This window comes from Panthera uncia, chromosome C2 (genome assembly GCF_023721935.1).
Source record: "Panthera uncia isolate 11264 chromosome C2, Puncia_PCG_1.0, whole genome shotgun sequence".
Taxonomy (NCBI): Eukaryota; Metazoa; Chordata; class Mammalia; order Carnivora; family Felidae; genus Panthera; species Panthera uncia.
Window position 1 is genome coordinate 95,987,588 of NC_064810.1, and position 20,807 is coordinate 96,008,394.

The window sequence follows — 20,807 nt, forward strand, 5'->3', positions numbered from 1 at the left end:
ATCAGAGTTCAGGGTCCAGCATATAGCTTAACATGTCTAAGCTTCAGTTGATTGACTCTTAAAAATTATGTGTCTTGTGGGGAGGGTGTTGGGTGATGGAGGTGGGGAGCATAGATGTGAAATTGGCAACAGCACATATCTCTGCAGCATTGCTTTGCTATAGCCTGCCTCTTAGAAACAGCCAGCTTTATCAAGGCTCCCCCAGCCCCCTATACCTCTCAGGCTAAATGCTGGTGATTTATGACACTACTATTCTTAAACTTCTTGCTATTCCTTAATCTTTGTTTTAACCATGTGCATGTGAAAGCAAGATGTTAGGAGGATTAGAATGCAGGAGGGGATCCTGAATTGGGCTTATCCAGGAACACCACTTTAGGTGAGGTAGTTGTTGATCCTGCCCCTTCTCTCCTCACTTCCTGCTCATAAACATTCGTCCCCAGAGCTCCTCTTGGTCCTCTCCACTCCCAGAATCTGCAGGGACACCCCACACTTACCTCTCCCCTCTCTGAGTGTTGCTCACATTTCTAGTTGTTTCCAGTCAAACACTTAACTAAACTCCCATTTTTCTCTCCTCCTTTGATTTTGATGTAAGGGGAAAGATCCTTCCATTCCACTTCTGTATCTTCCTACAACTCCTTAGACTCTCCCGAGCATCAAATACATCTCAATTGCTAGATTTGGTCAAATATCACCCTTTCTCATTCCAGGTTCAAAAGGAATCCAGGCTTTTTCAGTCCACAGGAACTTGTTCTTTGGTTATCTGGTTTGGTGGGGTTTTTTGTTTTTTGTTTTGTTTTGTTTTGGTAGACTTTCTCTTTGTCTGACTTTAATGAAAACCTCCCTTTCTGTTGTCATTTTAATATGTTGCAGAAGCTTTATTATTATTTCATTCTCTTTGGACTTTGGCAGAGACCTGACATAATCCCTGTATTAAAGCAACTGGGCGCAGCTCTGCGACTTTTCTTTATCCACCTGCCTTTTGGTATCCTTGTACCCTAATCTAAGAAAGTGATGTTATACCCTGCAAAATCTTTTAAAAGAAACCACATGCTTTACCTCACCCGACAAAGCTTGCCCTCACAGCTCACAGCAGAACAAGTTGGGACAGGATGAAGGAGTCCCTGGAATGCTGAATTTTGAAAGAATCAAAGGAACTCAATATCCCCGAGGCAGTTCTAATGAACTGTCTTTGCACCGAGTTCTTAAATGGAGCTTTTATTAAAAACTCATGAGGTTAGGAAACTTAAAAAAAATGTATTTGTAGGACTCCTATAAACTGGAATAGATAAAATTTCTGAGTAATCACTCTGGCTCTCATCCTAATGATGTGGGTTTATGTTGTTTTTGTAAAATATGGTGATGTTTCAGTTTGTCTTGCGTCTAGGACATATTTATAGTCAGACTAGATATTTAGGCATCATTGCATTTAGGCAGGGAACCATATTAACTATTTTTTATTATTTAAATAACTTAGCTTTGTAAAGCACTACATGCTTATTATAAGAAATTAAAACAATGCAGTAAGCTCAAATAAGGAACTAAGTATTGCTGAAATACCATCAATATGTTCTAAATATCTCTGTGTGCATAGAATATTTTATATAAATATGGTTCCGTAAGCTTCTTCTTCATTCTATAATATATTGGAATATATTTCCTTGTACCTAAGTGTATGTAGATCTACTAAATCATTTTTAAAAAGCAGCACAGTATCCCTGTGTGTGTATCATAATTTACTGATCCATTTGCCTTGATGAGAATTTTGCTATTATGAACTTTTTTGTGCATAAATATATTCACACTCATGACTTTATTTCTCTAGGGTAAAATCTTAGGAATGAATTCTAGGTTAAAATATATGCATATTAGATAATTTGATACACAAATTGCCTCCCAGAATCTTACCATTTTACCCAATCTCCAAGAGTAAGCATATTAATCACATGCATGGTTATGTAAAGAGACATGTCCGCGGCTGCCTGGCTGCCTCCAACAGGACCCTTGAGATCATTGGTGGGGTTCCCACGTCTCAGCATGGGATGTTGACTTGGAAAATTTGGAGACTAGACCCTCTGCATATTAGCCAGAGTGGTGCTCTTTATCGAGGACCACCTCTTGTACCATCACAGCAAGCATAATGCCAAATCATTCATTAAATATGGGGCTGGAGCCTGGGTGGCTCAGTCGGTTAAGCATCCGACTTCAGCTCAGGTCATGATCTCGCGGTTCGTGGGTTTGAGCCCCACATCAGACTCTGTGCTGACAGCTCAGAGCCTGGAGCCTGCTTCTGATTCTGTGTCTCCCTGTCTCTCTGCCCCTCCTCCACTTGTGTTCTGTCTCTCTCTGTGTCTCAAAAATGAATAAACATTAAAAGTTTTTTCTTTTTTTAAATGGGGCTGGACTGTAATTTTTTAGTGACAGTGTATCTCTTGTCCTCTCTTCTGCACACCATTTTTTGGGAATTGAGATATGTGAGAATCTAACCAATTCAATTGGTAGTTCCCTTGGTAATTGTAAATCTGAGCAAAGGGAAGTGGACAAGCTTGAGGGAAATTTATCTCCGCCTTACAAGACATTATACCTCTTTAGTGCTTGTATTCAGGTCAAAGCCAATGAGTTTCTCTTTTGAACATAGCTGGATGAACACTGATGAAAACTTTCTCCTTGCCTGCCTTATTTGCTGGACTCCAAGTGACCTTCCTTTTATTGGCACGGCTCTTCTTAAGTGGTCAGCTTGAGGCTGTACTTGGTTACATGTCAATCCTGAGGCCATGGGCTCTGGTCACCTGTTGGAGACATGGGGAGCACCCTCGTCTTAAGGTTACACCAAATCATATATATACACACATATGCACATATGCATATTTAAATGTCATTAACCTGGAAAGAAGAACACATTTCAATGTTACAAAACTCAAAAGGATGTTGAGTGAAAATTTCAGTGAAAATTTCCTCTTCTCCATCTCTACCCACTCAGTTTCCTTCCCTCGAGGCAACCAGTTTTGACTTTCAGGAACTACCTTTAACCGCTATTCTATTCATACACAAGGAAACATATACACTCACTTTTAAATATGGATAGATTTAATTCTTAATATTTAAGAATTGATGTTATTTTAAATGCTGTTTACACAAACGATAGCATATTGTATGCACAGAAACACTGTTCTGTACATTGATTTTTCACCTAACAATACAGCCTAAAGATCATCTTATCTCATTACCTAGAGTATAGCCTCTTACTTTGTTACAGTTGCACAGTCTTCCATTACATGGTTGTAACAAAGTTTTTTCCTCAGCTTTTACGGACATTTTTTGATTTCAGTATTTTTATATTACAAATAATGTAGTAGTTTTCAACCTTGAACACACAAGTTTTAGCACTAGTGAGGAAATATCTGTGGAATAAATTCCTAGAGGTGAAATTATGGAGTCAGAGAGTATTTATGTCAGTAACCTTGATGGATATCGTCAAATAGTCTCCATAAAAGCCACCCTTTCCTCAGCCTCTCTCAACATCACAGTCTCAGCCTTTTTTAAAAAAGAATTTGTTTTTTTGAACAACACTTTTAGGTTCACAGCAAAAGTGAGTAGAAAGTACAAAGATACCCCCATATGCCCCCTGTCTTCCCACGCTCATACCCTGCCCCACTATCCACACCCACCACTAGAGTGGTACATTTATTGCAAATGATGAACCTATACTGACACATCATTATCACCAAGTGTAACCACAGTTTACATTAGGGCCAATCTTGGTGTAGTACATTCTGAGAGTTTAGACAAATGTATAATCTCATGTATCCACCATTATAGCATACAGCCTTTTCAGATTGGCTTCTATCACTCAGTAATATGCATTTATGTTTTCTCTATGTATTTTAATGGCTTGAGCGATTTTTTTTTTTAATGTTGAATGGTATTCCATTGTATAGATGTTCCACCGTTCATTTATCCATTCACTTACTGAAGGACATCTTTTTTTTTTTAATTTTTTTTAATGTTTATTTTTGAGAGAGAGAGAGGAGAGAGAGATAGAATGCAAGTAGGGGAGGGGCAGAGAGAGAGAGAGAATCTGAAATAGGGTCCAGGCTCTGAGTTGTCAGCACAGAGCCCAATGCAGGGCTCAAACTCACGAACCATGAGATCATGACCTGAGCCCAAGTTGGATGCTTAACCGACTGAGCCACCCTGGCGCCCCTTACTGAAGGACATCTTGGCTGCGTCCCTGTATTGGCTATTATGAATAAAGCTTCTGTAAACTTCCATGCATAGGCTTTTGTGTGGTCATAAGTTTTCAACTCCTTTGGGTAAATATCAAGAAACATGATTGGGAGCTTGTATGGTAAGAATATGCTTAGTTTTGTGCCTCCCAATGTGGCTGTACCAGTTTGCTTTCACACAGGCAATAAGAATGAATGATCTTACTGCTTTATAGCCTCATCAGCATTTGAGGTTGTCAGTGTTCCAGATTTAAGCCGTTCTATTGGAACGTATAGTGTGTACAATAGATGTATAGTATCGCATTATTATTTTACCTTGTATTTCCCCAATGCCATATAATGTGGAACATCTTTTCATATGCTTATTTGCCATTTGTTTATATTGTTTGGTTAGGTGTCTGTTAAGATCTTTGGCCCATTTTTTAATTTTTTTTTTTTAACGTTTATTTATTTTTTTTTGAGACAGAGAGAGGCAGAGCATGAACGGGGGAGGGGCTGAGAGAGAGGGAGACACAGAATCGGAAGCAGGTTCCAGGCTCCGAGCCGTCAGCCCAGAGCCCGACGCGGGGCTCGAACTCACGGACCGTGAGATCGTGACCTGAGTTGAAGTTGGACGCCTAACCGACCGAGCCACCCAGGCGCCCCGGCCCATTTTTTAATTGGATTGTTTTCTTGTTGAATTTTAAGAGTTTTTGTATATTCTGGGTAACAGTACTTCAACATAAATGTCTTTTGAAAATGATTTCTCCAAATCTGTGCCTTACCTTTTCATTCTCTTGACAGTGTCTTTTGCAGAGCAGAAATTTTTAAATTTAATGAAGTCCAGCTTATCCGTCTTTGTCTTTCATGGACCATACCTTCAACGTTTTATCTAAGAAGTCATTGCCAAACCCAAGGTCATTTAAATTTTCTCCAAGGTGTCTTCTTGGCGTTTTACAGTTTTGTGTTTTATGTTCTTAGGTCTGTGATCCATTGTGTTGGTTTTTGTGAAGGGCGTGAGGTCTGCGTCTAGATTCATCTTCTTACATATGGATGTCCAGTTATTCCTGCACCATTTGTTGGCAAGACTATCCTGTCTCCGTTATACCGCCTTGGTTTCTTTGGCAAAGATCAGTTGACCGCATTTATGTGCATCTATTTTGGGGCTCTTTTTTCTGTTCCATTGATCTAGTTGTCCATTTTTATGCCAGTATTATACTGTGTTGATTACTGAAGCTTCATGGTAAATCATGAAGTTGGCAGTGTCAGTCTTCCAATTTTGTTCTTTTCCTATAATACTGTGTTAGTACATTTGGGTCTTTGGTCTCTTTATACAAAGTTTAGAATCGGTTTGTCAATATCCACAAAATGACTTGCTGGGATTTTTATTTGCATTGCATGGAATATATTGGTTAAATTGGGGAGAACTGAGATCTTCACAATATTGAGTTTTCCTATCCATAAAATATGGAATATCTCCATTTAGTTAGTTCTTTGATTTCATTTATCAGAGGTCTGTAGTTTATGTCATATAGATCTTGTTCATTTTTTAAATTATACCTAAGTATTTAATTTCAGTAACTATGAATGTAAATGGCATTGCAGTTTTATTTTAAAATTCTACTTTTCATTGCTGCTTTATAGGAAAACGATTGACTTTTATATATTAACCTTGTATCCTGCTATCTTGCTGTAATCATTTTGGTTCTAGGAGTTTTTTATTTATGCTTTCGTATTTTCTACATAGAGGATCATGCCATCTGTTAACCAAGGCAATTTATTCCTTCTTTTCTAATCTTTATACCTTTTATTTCCTTTACTTGTCTTAGTGAGTTAGGTAAAGTTTCTAGATGATGCTGAAAAGGAGTGATAAGAGGGGATATGCTTGCCTTGTACCTTAGTATGGAAGCTTCGTGTTTCTCACCATTAAGTATGGTATTAGCTCTGTTTTTTGCAAGTACTCTATCAAGTGGAGGAAGTTTCCCTCTACTAGTAGTTTACTGAGATATATATATATATATATATATATATATATATATGTATATGTATATATATATATATTTTTTTTTTTGATAGAGACAGAGAGAGAGAACGAGGGGGAGCAGGGGAGGGGCAGAGGGAGAGGGTGAGAGAGAATCCTAAGCAGGCTCCCCCATCACAGAGCCTGACAACTGTGAGACCTCGATCTGAGCTGAAATCAAGAGTCAGTCACTTAACCACCTGAGACACCCGAGTACCCCAAGTTTACTGACAATTTTTATCATGAATAGGTATTGGATTTTGTCAGATGCTTTTTCTGCATCTATTAATATGATCACATGATGTTTCTTCCTATCAATGTGATGGTTTGCATTAATTGATTTTTAAATGTTGAAGCAGCCTTGCATACCTGGGATAAGTATCACTTGGTTACGCTATGTGACTTTTTTTATGCATTGTTGGATTTGATTTGCTATTATTTTGTTAAGTATTGGTGCATCTATGTTTATGAGACATATTGGTCTATGGTTTTCTTTTCTGTAATGTCTTTGGTTTTGGTATTTTGTTTGGTTAGGGTGATGATGGCCTCATAGAATGAGTCAGGAAGTATTCCCTCTGCTTCTATCCTCTGAACAAGACTATAGTAAATTGGTATCATTTCTTCCTTAAATTTTCATAGAATTCATCAATGAACCTATTCAGCCTGTGCTTTCTGTTTTGGAACATTATGTGTTTTTAACTTTTTTTAAGTTTATTTATTTATTTTGAGAGAGAGAGGCAGGGAGGGGCAGAGAGAGAATCCCAAGCAGGCTCTGCACTAACAGAGCGGAGCCTGATGCAGGGGTAGAACTTCATGAACCATGAGATCATGACCTGAGCTGAAACCAAAGGTCACGCTTAACCAACTGAGCCACCCAGGTGCTCCTGTTTTAGAATATTATTAATTATACAGGTTCATAGAGGTACATGCACCCCAGTGTTCATAGCAACCTTGTCAACAATAGCCAAACTATAGAAACTATAGCCAAACTTTAGCCAAATTGTCCATCGACTGATAAGTGAATAAAGAAGATGTGGTACATATATACAATGGCATATTACTTGGCCATCAAAAATAATGAAATCTTGCCATTTGCAATGACATGGATGGAGCTAGAGTGTATTACACTAACGAAATCAGAGAGAGACGATTAAATACCATGCAATTTCAGTCATGTGGAATTTAACAAAATAGATGAACATTTGGGAAGAGGGAAAAAGAGAGGGAAACAAATCATAAGAGACTCTTAACGATAGAGAACAAACTGAGGATTGATGAAGGGAGGTAGGTGGGGGATGGGCTAGATGGGGGATGGGCATTAATGAGGGCACATATGATGATGAGCACTGAGTGTTGTATGTTAAGTGATGAATCACTGGATTCTACTGACACCAATATTGTACTGAGTGTTGACTAACTAGAATTTAAATAATTTTTTTAAAAAGGCACATTATTAACTATTGATTTAATTTTTTTCACTGATATAAGCCTATTTGGACTTCTCTTATGTCTATTTTTTTCTAATATGTCTATTTCTTGTGAGAATTTGGGAAGATTGTGTATTTAAATAAGTTGGCCTATTTTGTCTAGGTTGTCAAATTTGTAGGCATAGAGTTTTTATAGTATGTATTCCTCTATTATCCTTTTAATGTATATGGGATCTTTAGTGATGTCCCCTCTTTCATTTCTGATATTAGTGATTTATGTCTTCTCTCTTCTTTTTTTTCTTACTTAGACTAGCTAAAGTCTTATCAGTTTTACTGATCTTTTCAATAAAGGTTTTGGTTTCACTGACTTTATTAATTTTTGGTTTTCAGTTTCATTGATTTCTGCTCTAATTTTTTCTTTTCTTCTGCTTACTTTTAATTGCATTAACTTTTCCAATATATGCATAAATTTTCCTCTAAGCATTGCTTTCTCTGCATCCTAAAATTTTTATTTGTGTTTTCATTTTAATTTAGTTAATATTTTAAAAATTCTCTTGAGAGTTTCTTTGACCTATGTGTTATTTAGAAATGTGCCATTTAATCTCCAAGTTTTAAGGGATTTTTCTAGTTACCTTTCTGTTGTTGATTTCTAGTTTAATGTCACTGTGGTCGAAGACCAGACATTGTATGATTTTTATTCTTTTAAATTTGTTTAAGGTGTGTTTTATGTCCCAAAATATGGGGCATATTATTTTGGTGACAGTTCCATATAAGCTTGAGAAGAATATGTATTTTGTCATTGTTGTATGAGGTAGTTTATTTTATATTTGTATCCACTTGATTGATGATATTGTTGAGTTCAACTATATCATTACTGATTTTCTGCCTGCTGGTTCTGTCCTTTTCTGAAAGAGGAGTGTTGAAATCTTCTATAAAAGTGGATTAATGTATTTCTCCTTACAGTTCTACCAGTTTCACCTCCTGTGGTTTGATGCAGTTTGTTAGAGTCACACACATTAAGGAATGTTATGTGTTCTTGGAGACTTGACCCTTTATTATTATTCCCGTCTTCATCCCTAATAACCTTCTTGCTCTAAAGTCTGCTTTGTCTGAAATTACTATAGCTACTCTCACGTCCTTTTCATTTGTGTTAGCATGGTATATCATTCTTTGTCCATTTTACTTTAAATCTGAATGTATTTTTATATTTAAATTGAGTTTCTTTTATACGACATATAGTTGGGTCTTGATTTTCGATCCAATCTGACAATCTGGCTTGATTTGTTCATTTAGTGCATTTAGATTCAAAGTGATTATTGATATAGTTGGATAAATAGCTTTCACTTTGTCACTGTTTTCTATTGGTTGCCCTTGTTCTTTGTTCCTGTTTTAATCTTCTGTTCCTTTTCTGTGGTTTTAATTGATTCTATTTCCTCTCTTTTTTTAGCATATCAGTTACATTTTGCTTTTAGCTTTTGAAAAATGGTTGCTCTAGAGTTTTCAATACACGTTTATAACAGATCCAAGTCCATATTCACATAACACTATATTACTTTACAAGTAGTTTTCATGCCTTATAGTAACAAAATAATCTAATTCCTCCCTCTTTCCCCCTGTATCACTGTTGTCATTCATTTCCCTTCTATATTAGCATATATCTCTATATAATCATGTGTGTATACATAAGCATACATAATTTAGTGCATTGTTGGTATTATTGTTTTGATCTGTTAGATAAAATTAAGATCAATTAAGAACAAGAAAAATAAAAGTTTTTATTCTACCTTTACTTATTCTTTCTTTAATGTTTTTCCCTTTTGGTGTAGATCCAATTTTCTGACTTTATTTTCTTTATCTTTAAAGATCTTCTTTTAACATAGTTTGAAGGTAGGCCTACTGGCAACAAATTCCTTTAATTTTTGTTTGTTTGAGAAAGCCTACTTCTTTATTTTCAAGGTTATTTTCACGAGATATAGAATTCTAGGTTGGGAGGTTTATTCTCTCAACACTTTAAATATTTCACTTGACTCCCTTCTGGATTGTGTTTTCTAAGGAGAAGTCAAATGTAATTCTTATTTTTATTGTTCCTTTGAAGATAAGTTGTCTTTCTTATCTGGCTTCTCTTAAGATGTTACCTTTGACTTCACTAGGCCTAGGTGTTGCTATTTATTTATTTATTTATTTTTCTTTTTCTAGCATTTATTCTGCTTGGGGTCACATGAGCTTCCTGAATCTGTGGCTTGGTACCTGTCATTAATTTGCCAAAATTTTCAGTCATTACTGTTTCAGGTATTTCTTTTGTTCCTTTTTTTTTTCTTCTCCTACTTGTATTCACACTGTGTGAATATTATACCTTGGGTCGTTGCCCCACAGTTCTTGAACACTGTATTTTGTTTTTGTTTTCAGTCTTTGTCCTCTGCCTTTTCAGTTTTCAAGGTTTCTACTGATATATCCGGAAGCTCAGAGAGTCTTTCCTCAGCCACATTTAGTCTGTTAGTAAGCACATGAAAGGCATACTTCCCTCCTGATCTGTAGCACCTCTTTCTGGTTCTTTCTAAGAATTTCCATCTCTCTGCTCATGTTATCCATCTGTTCTCACATGCTATCTTTACCCATTAGAGCCTTTAGCACGTTAATCATAGTTGTTTTAAATTTCCGATCTGATAATTCCAACATCCCTGCTGCCATGTCTGGGTGTAATGCTTGCTCTCTTTCTTCAAACTATGTTTATTTTGCCTTTTAGAATGTTTTGTAGTGTTGCAGGATCTTTCACCACAATACCCAGAATTCGTTGTCTCTCCACTTTGAAGAATTAAGAGGTGGACACAAAATGAGCAGCAGGAAAAAGTTTATTAGAGTATAAGATTACAAAGTTAGACTAGTAGGAAAGCTCTTTACAGATAGGGGATATTCAAAAGTGAATGCCCCCCGACAAGACGCAAGGGTCTTGTTTTATAAGGTTTTGGTTAGCTCTCCCCTACTCTCCCCTTCACTTCCTCCTTGTTCCTTCTCAGGTTCTACCCTTATTGGCTGGATAACTCGAGGTGTTGAGTTGTCCATTCCTGATTGGTTAATTTCCATTGTATGCCGGGTGGCCTATAGCCATACCTAGGTCTTTCCTCAAATTCCTGAGGGAAACCCGAGGGACAGTAGGTGGGGGTCTGTTAGTTCTTAAGAGGAACATTGCACCTGAGGGGATTTGCTATGGTCAGACACTCCCAGCATTGTTCCAAAATATGTGTTTTTCCCTACCCAGGGACCTCAGGCCCTAATCTTTCCCTCTCTGCCTACTGAATCCGATCTTCTCCTCTCATAGTAATATTTTCTTGATAGTGGGACATATGGTGAAAGGAACTGCTGTAAATAGGCCTTTAGAAGTGTGGTGGTGAGGTGGGGGGCGGGGAAGGATTCTATATTCCTAGGATTAGGTGTCAGTCTTTTGTGAGCCTGTGCTTCTGGACATATGTGAGCTTCACATAGGCTTCCCAGTTGTTCCCCACCCTTATATCCCACAGGAAGGCTAGAGCCAGCTAGAATTTGGTATTTTCCTTCCTCAGGTCAGTTGAGTGCTGATAAACCCCCAGCAGGTGAGGCCCTGGTTAAGTAGTTTCCCTCCAGCGCAGACCTTGTTAAGAGGAACAGAATTACTCTAATGTATTTTGAAATCTTTTCTTTGCTTCTGCCCCTGCCGGAAGCAGGAGGGGGTTTTTCTCCAAAATCACAGTAAAAACCTGGTCGATATCCTCAAAATAAAGCTCATAAAATTGTGGGGCCCCCTTATGACTGGCTCCCCCTGGAATTTTTAGCTCTCAGACTCTTCCACTTAGAGCCTCCAGCAATTCGTCAATTACGGTTCTTGTTTTTCTATCTCAGCACTGTTTCCCGTGGAGTTTCGGTTCACGAGTTCCTGCTCTGGTAAATTGTTATTTTGTCTATTTGCCTGTTGATATCTCCAGTTCTGGGGGATAGCAATTTGCCCTCATTTCTATTATTGATCCGGGAAGGGTTGTTGATTTTTGAATTTTGTTTGGCTTTTTACTTATTGTTAGGGTGGATGACTTCTGAGCAGGCAGAACTGGAACCTTGGAAGTCCAATCTCAACTGCTTTTTGAAGTAGTGTTTTCTCAGCTATTTGTTTAGAATGAGGGAAGTGGTGAGGTTTTAGTCAGAGTTCCCAATACTTTGTATTGAGCAAGTGATTTTTAACTTCTTTAAACAAGAGTTTTCTTATCTATAAAATAGGGATTATAATACCTCCCTTGTAGATGTTCTGACAAAGGACAAAGGATATTCCATATAAACACACATGGAACAAAGCAGGAGTAAAAGCTAAGTAAATATTAGCCAAAAAAGAGAAAGTGGTATTTTTCTGTCACCTAGTTCCTGGGGATGCCTGGTGATTTGGAAAGTGTTTTGAATGCCTATGTAAGGTGGTCACAGCCTGCTGCCCCTCCCCTCACTCACACTAAGCCTACCTCCTTGCTAGTCCTCGAATGTGCCGAGGGCACTTTACCTCAGGGCCTTTGCATTGCTGTTTCCTTTGCCTGGAACTTTCTTCACTTAGGTATCTGTGTGGCTTCCTCCTTTACCTCAGTCACATCTTTCTTCAAATGATTCTTCAGGGAGGCTTTCTCTGAGCCCCCAGCTTTGCATTCACTCCCAGTGATTTCTTCCTCCTTCTCAGTTTTATTTTTCTCCATAATGCTTATCACCACTAGCCATATATTTTTATTTTATTTTGTTTTCTCATCTGGTTGCGTCTTTTCCTCCACTAAATGTAAGGGCAGGGATTGTTTACTGCTGAATCCCCAACACCTAAATCCCGGGTCTTCCATATTGTAGGGGTTCACTAAACTCGAGGAATGAATTTGAAAGAGCAAATTACAAGTTACTCTACAAGAGGTAATAAATAAGATTTATAAATGGAGAATGGCTGCCTTAAAATATTTGAATCCTCTTCCGTACCAGGACTTAGATATTATCATTCCCCTCGCCTCACTACTTACAAAGATGTAACTTCTAAGAGATTTGATGCACAATAGAAATAAAGGAGGTACCCTGCTTTATATTATGGGGCCTCAAACAGGACTGACTGAAAATAGAACTATAAACAGCAATTAAATCAAATGTCCTCACCCCTTGGTAGCCAGCGATATCTGCTGCTGTAATTTTTGATTTCCCTTCCCGCTTAGACCTAGGACTTGGAATGCATGGAGAGACAACTAAAATGCCTACTGCTGTTGGAATATAAGAAGACAATTAAGGGACATGGATACAACCTCGTATCTCCTAGAATTGCCTCATTGGCTGTGACAGCTTCAGATGAGAGAGACAAAAAGACCCATATATTCCTAAATGGTTATTAGCTTGGGTACATAAGGTGGAGAACAACGATTTGCTCTGAAACCCACTCGCACTGGAGTGAAGTTCTTAGGGTAGTGTCATTTCTGCCCTGCATACTGCCGGGGCCCTGCTGCGTCCTCGTCGCTTGAGGTCTCATCTGATAAGAAGCAGCCAGGAATGAACCAAAAACTTCATGAGATTTGGTATCATCAAAATCCGGCCTGTAAATACGATGCCAATACTTATTCCTGGGCTTTATTACTGAGAAAATCAGCTTGCTAAAAATAAAGTCCTCACCGTCCCGTAGTCAAACACTTCCTTCACCTGCCAAGTGATGTTAAGTGCACTCCTCTCTCACCAAACTTTGAAAGTCTTTTCGCCTGTCTTGCTATTCTTGTATTCTGAGATTGTCATAGTGACAGCAGAGTCTGGTTAATCCTGGTAGGATGTTTGTGACACAGTCAGTCCTTGTTTTTCAGCACATTGTTTTCCTGGAGGTTGCAGACTGCCATAAAATGAAATCCGACTGGCTATATACTCTTGCCATTATTGATTCTGATTTCATGAAAAATCATTCAATGAGCAGAGAAAGGTGCTGAAAACTGATGAATAGCGTTGGGGTTCAGCCAGGTGGGCAGCGGAGGGAGAGTTTTGCTGCAAGTAGCAAAGTGTGAAAGTTACTAATTCCTCATTGAATGTCTACAGCAGATAAAAGTGGTGTGGTTGCTGATTAGATGCTTTGTGACGCGGACGATGCCAGTCTCGGACAAGTGGGCAAGCCTTCTCCTTGAACATGGTCACATTTTACTTTGCTTTTTTTGTTTTGTGTTGTTTTGTTCTTATCAGGGAATGCCCATCATTTAGTGTGGAAATGCCTAACATGTAAGTGGTCAATAAATACTTTTTGAATAGAAATAATAAAACCCTTCACAACCTTTAACCTTTTCTTAAAACGCCATCAAAATTTTCACTCATGCTTGGAAAATTGTATGTTTTCATGGTTTTGTTTTTGATGAATGCAATTGAAATTCGTAGGTAATTACGTGAAAAATTCACAAATCTGACCTAATTTGAAATTTCAATGTACATCTACAATCTGGCTTCTAAAATTGTAATTGTCTATATTCGCTGTCATGGTTGAAAGAAAGAAAGACATTAAATATTTTTGAACTCGTTTGGATATGAAAAGTGATATCACCTAAAATAGAGAGTCAGACAAATAAAGCTTAACTAGAATAGTAACACTAGTTAACTTTTACGGCTTATTTATTGTATGCCATGCACTATGCTAAATGCTTTATAAATATTAGTTTAGTTAAACCTTTTAAAAATGGTTTGAGGCAGTTACTATGATTCTCCCTGGTTTATAAGTGAAGGAACTGAAGCTTAGAGAGGTTAAGTAATGAGCCCAAGGTCAAACAATTGACCTCCAAACTCAGGCATCCTAGCTTCAGACCTGGTGCTCTCCACCCCCATGTGTATTGCACACAGCAAAGTGGACAGAAACACAGTCAGTTAATCTCGAATGGTAATTGAAGAGGTAGGTCACATTGTTTCAAGATTCAGGCCATTTGTCCTAGAAACCATGCTGTTGTTTCACAACGGTGATGAAATATTTAAGCTACTTTTGATTTCATGAGAGAAAATGTGTAACATACATATAGTTTTACATCATTTAAGAAGTTGTTTGATTCAGAGTCGCAGTTTGTAATTTCAGGGGAAAAAGGCTGTAAGAGATCATGTGCTCACGATCAGTTCTCTGCTGAGCACAAATGTTGCTAAATGGTGGCCCTTTTTTTTCCTCTTTTCTCCTTTTTACCTCTGAACTGCTGTTTCAGGTGAACATCTCTTGCCTGGACTATGACAGAAGTCCCCAGATGGTCTTCCTACACCCCCAGCTTGTTCTCCACATCGTTGCCAGGAGTACCTTCACAAACCGACCAACAAAAAATGCTGTATCACTCTCACCCTCACCAAGAACAGTGATTGCTGCTGATTTTGAGGCATACATTCCACTTGACAGTCTCTTGCAAGCTAAGGCCCCTACCTAGTCATTTATACACATGACTCATTATTCTCTAACATTGCTCTTTTCAAACATTTTAATTGCAGTTTAGCGGACATACAGTGTCATGTTAGTTTCAGGTGTACAGTATAGGGTTTCAACGTTTCCACACATCACCTGGTGCTCATCACGGCAAGTGCACTCCTTAATCTCCATCACCTGTCTCACCCACCCTTCCACCCCCTTCCCCTCTGCTCACCATTGGACTAGTCTCCCTGGTTAAGATCTCCAGCACAGCTCAGTAGGAACTTCAGTACCAGTCACCAGCTTGCTTCTTCACCTCGTATCCCACCGTCTATCTCCTCCTCTGCGCACTCTGGCTCCATGACACTTCGTATTGCTTCTCATGCGTAGAATACTGCCTAAGTTCTCTCTTCTAACCACACTCTTAATTATCTGGAATACTATGCTACAATAGAGAAGGCCTGATGATGTGTCTGTCATAGATAGCCCATGATTCAAACCTCATTATGTAGGCTTGGGAATGGTGCTTAGCTGATTAGAATCTCAATTTCGTCCCTAGTAGAATGAGGGCACTAACATTATTTACAGCGTTTTTAGAAAGATTAAGTGAGATACGCAGTGTAAAGGGCTTGGCATCCAATAAATGCATGTTCCTATCTTCAATCCCACATTGACCATCCTCACCTTTTCCCCATCCCCCATCCCAGCAAGTGGATTTTGGGTTTTCCTCTCTGTGCCTCTGCAACAACCAGGGGAGAGACCTCTAAACCTGTAGTATTGTTTGGCATTTGTCTGTGTCTTGTCTGTTCTGTCTATGCCAATAGTGCTCAACCCAGGGTGCACACTTCAGGAACCCGAGAAGCTCTTTAAAAAATGCTCCTTCCTTAGTTCAGTTACAGCAGAGTCTCTGATCTGGTACACAGACATGGTTTGTAAAGTTCCTCGGGTGATTTTAGTGTTCAAGCCTAGGTTGTAGATTCCTTCAGAGCAGGGATTCATTAGTGATCCCTGCTGCTCTTACGGAGCTGGGCACAGAGTGGATATTCAGTGCTTGCCAACAAAACGAATGAAAGCATGCATGTGTGATGGCCAGCTCTCGAGGCTTCTGAATATACATTTGATACATTTTAATAACCTGTGTAATTATAAAAATGGGATACTCAAATTGACATATTATTGTCACACTTACCATTTATACCATGGTAATCGATACCTATGAAGACAAAAACATGCCAGAAGTTCTCTCAAAGTCTACCTGTTACTTCAGGCCCCTTCCTATCTACCTATTTGTGTGTTCAGTGTTGTCCATTTGGTTTTCATTCTTTTGGGTCTCAAAATCATATGGGTGAGATGATTTTTTGAAATGTGTATTTATTTATTTTAGAGAGAGAGAGAGAGAGAGAGCATGAACACAAGTGGGGGAGGGGCAGAGAAAGAGAGAGAATCCCAAGCAGACTCCACACTGTCAGTGCAGAGCCCTCCACAGGGCTCAAACCCACGACCTGTGAGATTATGACCTGAGCCAAAGTTGGACACGTAACCTATTGAGCCACCCAGGCGCCCCTGGGTGAGGTGACTCTAACCTCTTAAAGGGTGCCTAAATACCTAGCGCTGAAATTAGCAGGTGGCTTGCCACTATAAAATTTCCCATTGTCAGGCTACTATATGTGGTCCCATCCCTTCTAGCATTTGCTTTGTTGCCTTCCTCTTGGGGTGTATATTGCAGACTTAGATTTAATCCTCCTGTGTTCTTTGTTTTTAGCAAGTCATGAATAATTGTGTTTCGCTGTAGACATATATGCAGCACCTTGAGAAAGGAGGAAGAAAGGGACTAATGGCGTTGAAAGTGATAGCTCTAGCATTTTGTTAAAATTAACTCCCCTCCCCCCCCCCCCCCCGATAATGTTGGGTAGCAATTTCTTTTCTGAATGCTAAACGGAAGCTGGTGCGTAGTAAAATGCTTCTTTTCATATAGTAAATAGTGTGGGAGCACCGTGACTTAAAATCAGCTTTGTCATTTAAATGCAGAAGATTTTAAAGTTTATTTTCAATAGGACTCGATTTCAGTACGGCCTCTAGACAGTAAGCTGAAGGGTGGGTAAAAGAAGCAGAATTCTATCTTTTCTGGTAAAGAGACTCATGGCTGCATTACCTCAGTTCTAGCTGAAGAATTGAAATGTTACCAGCTTAACAAAGAGAAAGTAAGTATGTTACAAATGCGCCTCTAACTATGGCGGTGGATGGATCTCAGTAGTGGAAATTCACAGATTAGATATTTTTATTGAAATAAAAATGGTGGCTTCTGGGACTATATTTAATTTCTTTACAATGTTATTTTCTCTTAGGTAATCAGCTGTGATGAGGGGTCTACTGTTGCCTTCTGGATGATAGACACTGGGCAGAAAATCAAACAGTTTACTGGTTGCCATGGCAATGCAGAAATCAGCACTATGGCCCTTGATGCAAATGAGACACGGCTTTTGACTGGCAGCACAGATGGGACCGTAAAGGTGAGAACACAGTGATGCTTTCTATCCACATATGAGGAGGCTAAAATACTATGTGAAGAGACACAGCTATAGCTATATTTGTTTCTGCCTTTTTGGCCATGCAAGAGGAAAGACAAGACAAGATTAGAAGAGTTAAATAACCCATACCATCTAATAACAAAGCTGTTAGGGAAAAAAAAAAGCCTCAGTGGAAAAATGAATAAATGATTTCTCTGAATAAATTATTTAGAATAAAAACACAACTTGGCATACTTATTTCAGAAAGCCTTTCTCAGAGTTCTGGATAGAGGACTACTTTGGGGAATAAGAAGTCTGAATAATTTTCCTATGCTTCAGCTAATGTCCCTAGTTTTCTTCTTAGTTTGTAAAATGAGAAATCAGTGCAACCAAGAAAACTTGTTAAAATGGCACAGATGCAAATTTGGGGGCAAATGAATATTTCAAAATCAACCCATGTTATAATTTGCACGTTTATGTGAAGGCAAGTGAGACAGTGAAGACGGATAGTAGAAAGAACAATCACTATCTTATTTATTATCATCCTAAACCTACAGTATTTAATACTTCCACTTTTATTATTTTATAGCTATTACTAATTTCTGTTGGGAGATGAGAGCTATTATACTTTGAAAAATGATCAAATTTTCATGCAAAGCTTAGATATTTGCTATCTGCAATCATGCCTACCAGTGAATCTTCTCTGCCCCCCTCAGCTCTGAGACTAATGACAATCTTTGATTGGAGATGGCTTGTGACACTTTGAGGCAACAGAAGGCAGTTTCCCAGAATAAGCTTTGAATAGTTCTCAACTTCTGTCATAACTGGAATGAGAAGGGTATTAATTAGGTGTATCTTCCATGGTGGGGTGTATGTTGCATGCCGGTAGCCTGCCAACGGGTTAACGGAAGGTTATCTGGATATGTACGTGGAACATGATGGAAGTTGGCGTTCAGGGGATTCTAGGGTGGCACCTGTCAATGTGAGGGAGGTGCTATGGCAGGCTGCAATGAGAATTTCTGAAAATCAACAGAGCTGGGCCTCTGGGAAGGTTAACAGCATGAGGTTAGGGACTGAGAGCTTGGGTTTAAGTAATCTAGTTTACGGGACTACTGGAAAGGCGTTGGGAAGGTAATGGGACAATTCCAACCCCAATAGTCAAGGTGGAATAAACAAGAACAAGTGAAACTGGAGTGTCAGACAGGCTTAGGTAAAAGGAACAAGTGATTAGCCCACTTACTAGTCCCAGGGTATGAGACTGAACTGAGAACTGAAATGAATAGATGAGGTTTCTTTCACCCCTGTCTTGGAAAGTAACCAACTACACAGTCCAGAGTAGGGCAAACTTACAAACCTACAGGGGTGCTAAGAGCTTGCAGACAGTCCCAGCTAAAGGACTTAATAGGACTTGGGGACAGTCAGATCTTCACGATACCTACGTGTGGGTGTTATTTTAGGTGGGCTTGGTAGGAGCCATGTTGAGAGGACAATGAAGTGACATGGGTGAAGAGCACCCTTCAACATTTCAGCTCAAGCCGTGCATCTTAGAAGGCTTAATGTGAATTTAGTAGTATAATCACAGCTTTTGAAAGTACATTTATCTTTATCATAATAACAGAATTCTGAAATTTGGCAACCTCTATGTAGGATGCATAAATCAGAGATGAGCTGCTGTGGACATATTCTATGAAGAGACAGGAATCAATGACATTTTCCAATCTCATTTATAATTTAGAATCCAAAACCAGTACCTATGTCATCAAAGATTTAAAAGTATTGCCCTATTTATCATGGTTTTGAAGTGTCTGATTTTTAATTAATTAGTGTTTTGAATAATTAATGTATGCATACAGTAAAACTTGAAATATCAAAGAGTTATACAGTGAAAAGAAAGTCTCTTTCTCACCTCCCTTGTAGCTACCACTGTTAATGGTTTCTCACGCATCCTTCTAGCCCAGGAGCACCACTTGTTTCTCAGTGGCAGCCCAGTATATACAAAGTTCTGCATTTTGCATATTGTCTTGGACCTTGACATTGTTATTAACAATGTAGTTAACTTTTATTGCATACTTACTAACAGCCAGGCACTGTTGTAAGCACTTTATACATACACACCCCTTTACACACGCACACCCCTACACTCCCCACATCTATATATCTATATAGTTGGTATTATTATTATGCCACTTTTACACAGGAGGACACTAAAGCCCAAGGAGATAAAGCAAATTGCTTAACGTTTCATAGCTGGTCCAGTTTGGGCAGAGCTTAGAAATATGGAAATGACATATTCGTCTTAATGGCTGCATTATATGCTACTGTATAGATATTCTATATTCTGATTGTTTAGCCCCTTATTTTTTGTTTTTTGTTTTTAAATTTTTTTTAATGTTTATTCATTTTTGAGAGACAGAGAGAGACAGAGCATGAGCGGGGAAGGGGCAGAGAGAGGGAGACACAGAATCTGAAACAGGCTCCAGGCTCTGAGCTGTCAGCACAGATCCCGACGCAGGGCTGGAGCTCACAAACTGCGAGATCCTGACCTGAGCTGAAGTCGGACCCTCAACCAACTGAGCCACCCAGGCCCTCTGCTTAGTCCCTTGTTAATGAGCAACTGGGTTGATTCAGGTCTTTAGCTTTTATAAACAGTGCCTCAAGAAGAGCCTTCAAGGCTGCCTGGGTGGCTCAGTCAGTTAAGCATCAGACTTCAGTTCAGGTCATGATCTCACGGTCCATGAGTTTAAGCCCCACATCGGGCTCTCTGCTGTCAGCATGGAGCCTGCTTTCGATCCTCTGTCCCTCTCTCTCTCTGCCCCTCCTCTGCTCATTCTCTCTGTCTAAAAATAAATAAATGAACTTGAAAAAAAGAATCTTAAAAAAAAAAAAAAGAATAGCCTTTAAAACATGTCATTTCCCACATCTAAGTGTCTCTGTGAGACAGTTTCCTAGAAGTTGAATTTTTAATTCAAAGGGTATATGCAATTTAATTGTCATACTGCCAGCTTGGTCTTTGTGTATGAGGCACCAGCAATGTTTCATAGCAAGGCTTAGTTTTAACTGCTGGTGATGTTCTGTTGTAAAGTGTCCCCATTGGGCCTGGGTCCTGACCCACTGCCTGAGGAAGTAAACTCAAGAGTTCTTCTCCTCTGTAGGACTGGGTCTGGCATCCACTAACAATAGGACATTTTACTGGGAGCAGATGGGAAACCTATACATAAGGACTGTATTTCAGGCTCTGTATTAGATGCTTAATCCTCCAAATGTCCCAGAGGAGTAAGC

General features: G+C 38.9%; 1 protein-coding gene across 1 annotated transcript in view; it reads left to right on the forward strand.

Annotated features, from left to right (window-relative positions):
- The window catches only part of WDR49 (WD repeat domain 49), a 145,813-nt gene that overhangs the window by 61,787 nt on the left and 63,219 nt on the right, over positions 1–20,807 (forward strand). The window contains exon 8 of the mRNA XM_049628591.1: positions 17,367–17,531. Within this exon, the coding sequence (XP_049484548.1) occupies positions 17,367–17,531 (165 nt within the window). The remainder of the gene's footprint in view (positions 1–17,366; positions 17,532–20,807) is intronic.